Raw genomic sequence first — 2,505 nt, 5'->3', positions numbered from 1 at the left:
TTCCCGTCCCGTTCTGTCTCCTTTCCCTCTGAGTCCAAGCCATCCGGAGCTGCCTTTTTCTTCACTTAAACTCACAGAGGCTCTTGGAGCAAAGGGAGGGTCAGGGCAGCTCACCTGGGGGCAGGAAGAGCGTGGCGCGCACCCGGCCCTCGCGCACGGGCACGCGCCGCACCCCGGGAGCCAGGAAGTGGCGCTCGTGCCCCGCCTTGGCCAGCAGCCGCCCGCCGTCGGGCTCGTGTCCGTCCAGCACGTCCAGCTCCAGCACGAAGGGCGTCTGCACGTCGCGCTTGACCAGGCGCCAGAAAGGCCGCTCGGGCTGTATGGCCCAGAGCAGCCCCATGGGCTCGAGCCCCGCGAAGCTGCCGCCCAGCGCGGGCGCGCGCGCCAGGTCCAGCTGGCCGTGGGCATCGGCGCGGTAGCGCGCGTGGGCGCGGAAGAGCGCGCCCTTCTCGTCGCGCAGGGCCGCGCGCAGCGTGACGGGCTGCCCGGGGGCCAGGCCGCGCACGGAGATGCCCAGCGGCTCGTCCCAGCAGCTGCGGCCCGCGGGCTCCAGCACCAGCGTCGCATTCGCCCGCGCCCACGTCGTCCGGCCACCCGGGCCGAGCGGCAGAGGCCCTGACAGCCACGCCCAGCTCTTCCAGCCGTATCGGCACAGCCTGCTTCCCCGCAGGACGGCGAGAGAAGAGGCCACCATTTTGCGTCTTGACTTCAACCCTCAGTTCTGCGGAAAGAGTCAGAGATCCTCTAGCGGCCGGCTGCTCGCCTGCACTGTGTGTGTCCTTAGAGCCGGGAGGATCAGAGCCTGTTAAGCAACAAAAGCAAAAGTGAAGACAGACTTTGACTAAGGCGTCGCTTATATCCGGAGCCCCCCTCCTAGCATTGTTCTTCAGGTGTTCTTTGCCCCGTGAAGAGTGGGCTGGACGAGGGCTCGCTCTTAAAAGTCCTCTCGCCCCATGCCACCTCCAGTTCGCCAAATTCTTAAGGTTACGGACTCAGGAATGTGAGATTGCAATTGGGTTTCATCACTCTCTGGAGTAGTGGGCGCTGACTAATCATTACCAATCTTAGGACCGTTCTTTCAAAAATGTGCACTATGGTGTTCTGTTTGTGTGTGTGCTGTCTGCGCGTGCTTAGCCTACATGTAAGTCCCAGTTCCAGTGGACTTAGTGTCTCATGGGCTGTATGACCCTTTACCTGGATTCCGTACCGAGTGAAAATAGCCAAATGATGTCATAGTTATTCCTTTTTATCTCGTGCTCTCCTTGTGGCCCGCTAGGCAAACACTATTTTCTGCTCATCCTAGACTTTACACATTTCCCAACTGTTTCATAAACTATTGTTTCCAACCACAGATGGATCTGTTTTTCTTCCAAGGCCTTGAAGGTTCGTAGTAACAAGAATAACTGCACATCTTTGTTATTACAGACACCTGACACGATATAAGCTGTGTTACTACTGTGTTGGTTTCTGTTTCCTTGGCCCAAACTAGAAACACCTTGAAACAGGGAACCTCAGCTGAGGAAATGGCTCTATTATATTGGCCGGGTGATGTGGGAGGGTCCAGCCCACTGGCAGCAGCATCTCGGGGTGGGGAGGGCTCTGGTGCTGCCCCTGACCTGGCATCTACACCCCAGAGCGGATGGTGAAGGCTGGCTTCATACACTGCCCTACTGAAAATGAGCCGAACTTGACTTTTTTTTTTTTTTTTTTTTTTTCTGCTTTAAGGAGTTAGAATGCTGGGAACCAGGTGACAGCCTAGCAGGGACCATGAGAAGCACTCACCTGGGGGTTTCTTCTTTACTGTCAAGAAGCAGTTCAAAGAACTTGCCTTCGGTGAATTTTTGAAAATGGGCAAAGCGCGAGCCAAGAAGAAAATTGCAAAGGAGACCAAGAGCAAGCTGAAGGAATCTGAAGAAACTGTGACGGCTGACTGACCGCTACTCCACTCAACAGCTGGTTGCCTGGCAGTGAGCCTTTGCTGGGGCAACCCGGACCTGAGTGACCTGCCACATCTAAGCCACATGTCCCAGCTTTCCCAGCGTGGGCCTTTTAGCAGGGCTTTAGAGAAGGAGACATGGTATTTTGAAACTGGATATTAAATATTATATTTGGTTTTAGTTTGAAAAAAAATTTAAAAGGGTCTGCCTGTGTGGCCCCAGGTGAGCCTCCCAGTCTTTGCCTGCTCTCTCTCTCTCTCTCTCTCTCTCTCTCTCTCTCTCCTGTAACTGGGAGTAGAACTATTAGATCACACAGTCATTCTGTTTATTTCTTGAGCATGTTCAACAAGGTTTCAGTCTTTTAGTTTTTCAGAAGTCTTGTGTCAAGTGTAAGATCAGGCGGCAGCGATGTTTGTTTCTTGGGTCCATTGACTCAGCAGTCTAACGGCAAAGGGGGACGCGCAAATGTCTTCTCAAAGCGGCTTCATTCCTGCCGTGATGGTTTCAAAAATAGATAGAGCGCTTTTTGGCTGGGCCTACTCACTGTTAATACTGTTCCTGGATTAAG

The 2,505-nt window shown here is 54.3% G+C and overlaps 1 protein-coding gene across 1 annotated transcript; it reads right to left on the bottom strand.

The window, feature by feature from the left end:
* Window positions 1-33: 33 nt before the first annotated feature.
* Window positions 34-841, bottom strand: LOC129684162 (acyl-coenzyme A thioesterase 2, mitochondrial-like). The gene has a single exon (XM_055617239.1). The coding sequence runs from the start codon at window positions 692-694 to the stop codon at window positions 101-103; it is 594 nt and encodes a 197-aa protein (XP_055473214.1). The 5' UTR covers window positions 695-841; the 3' UTR covers window positions 34-100.
* Window positions 842-2,505: the final 1,664 nt, after the last annotated feature.

Source organism: Psammomys obesus, unplaced genomic scaffold (assembly GCF_907164565.1).
Source record: "Psammomys obesus unplaced genomic scaffold, mPsaObe1.curated_primary_1811, whole genome shotgun sequence".
NCBI lineage: Eukaryota > Metazoa > Chordata > Mammalia > Rodentia > Muridae > Psammomys > Psammomys obesus.
The sequence above is the reverse complement of the archived record's forward strand: the minus strand, read 5'-3'. Positions and strand labels throughout refer to the sequence as shown.

What these genes read in the sequence shown, in the direction of transcription:
- LOC129684162 (XM_055617239.1), bottom strand. Translation starts at nt 694, where the DNA reads ATGGTGGCCTCTTCTCTCGCCGTCCTGCGGGGAAGCAGGCTGTGCCGA.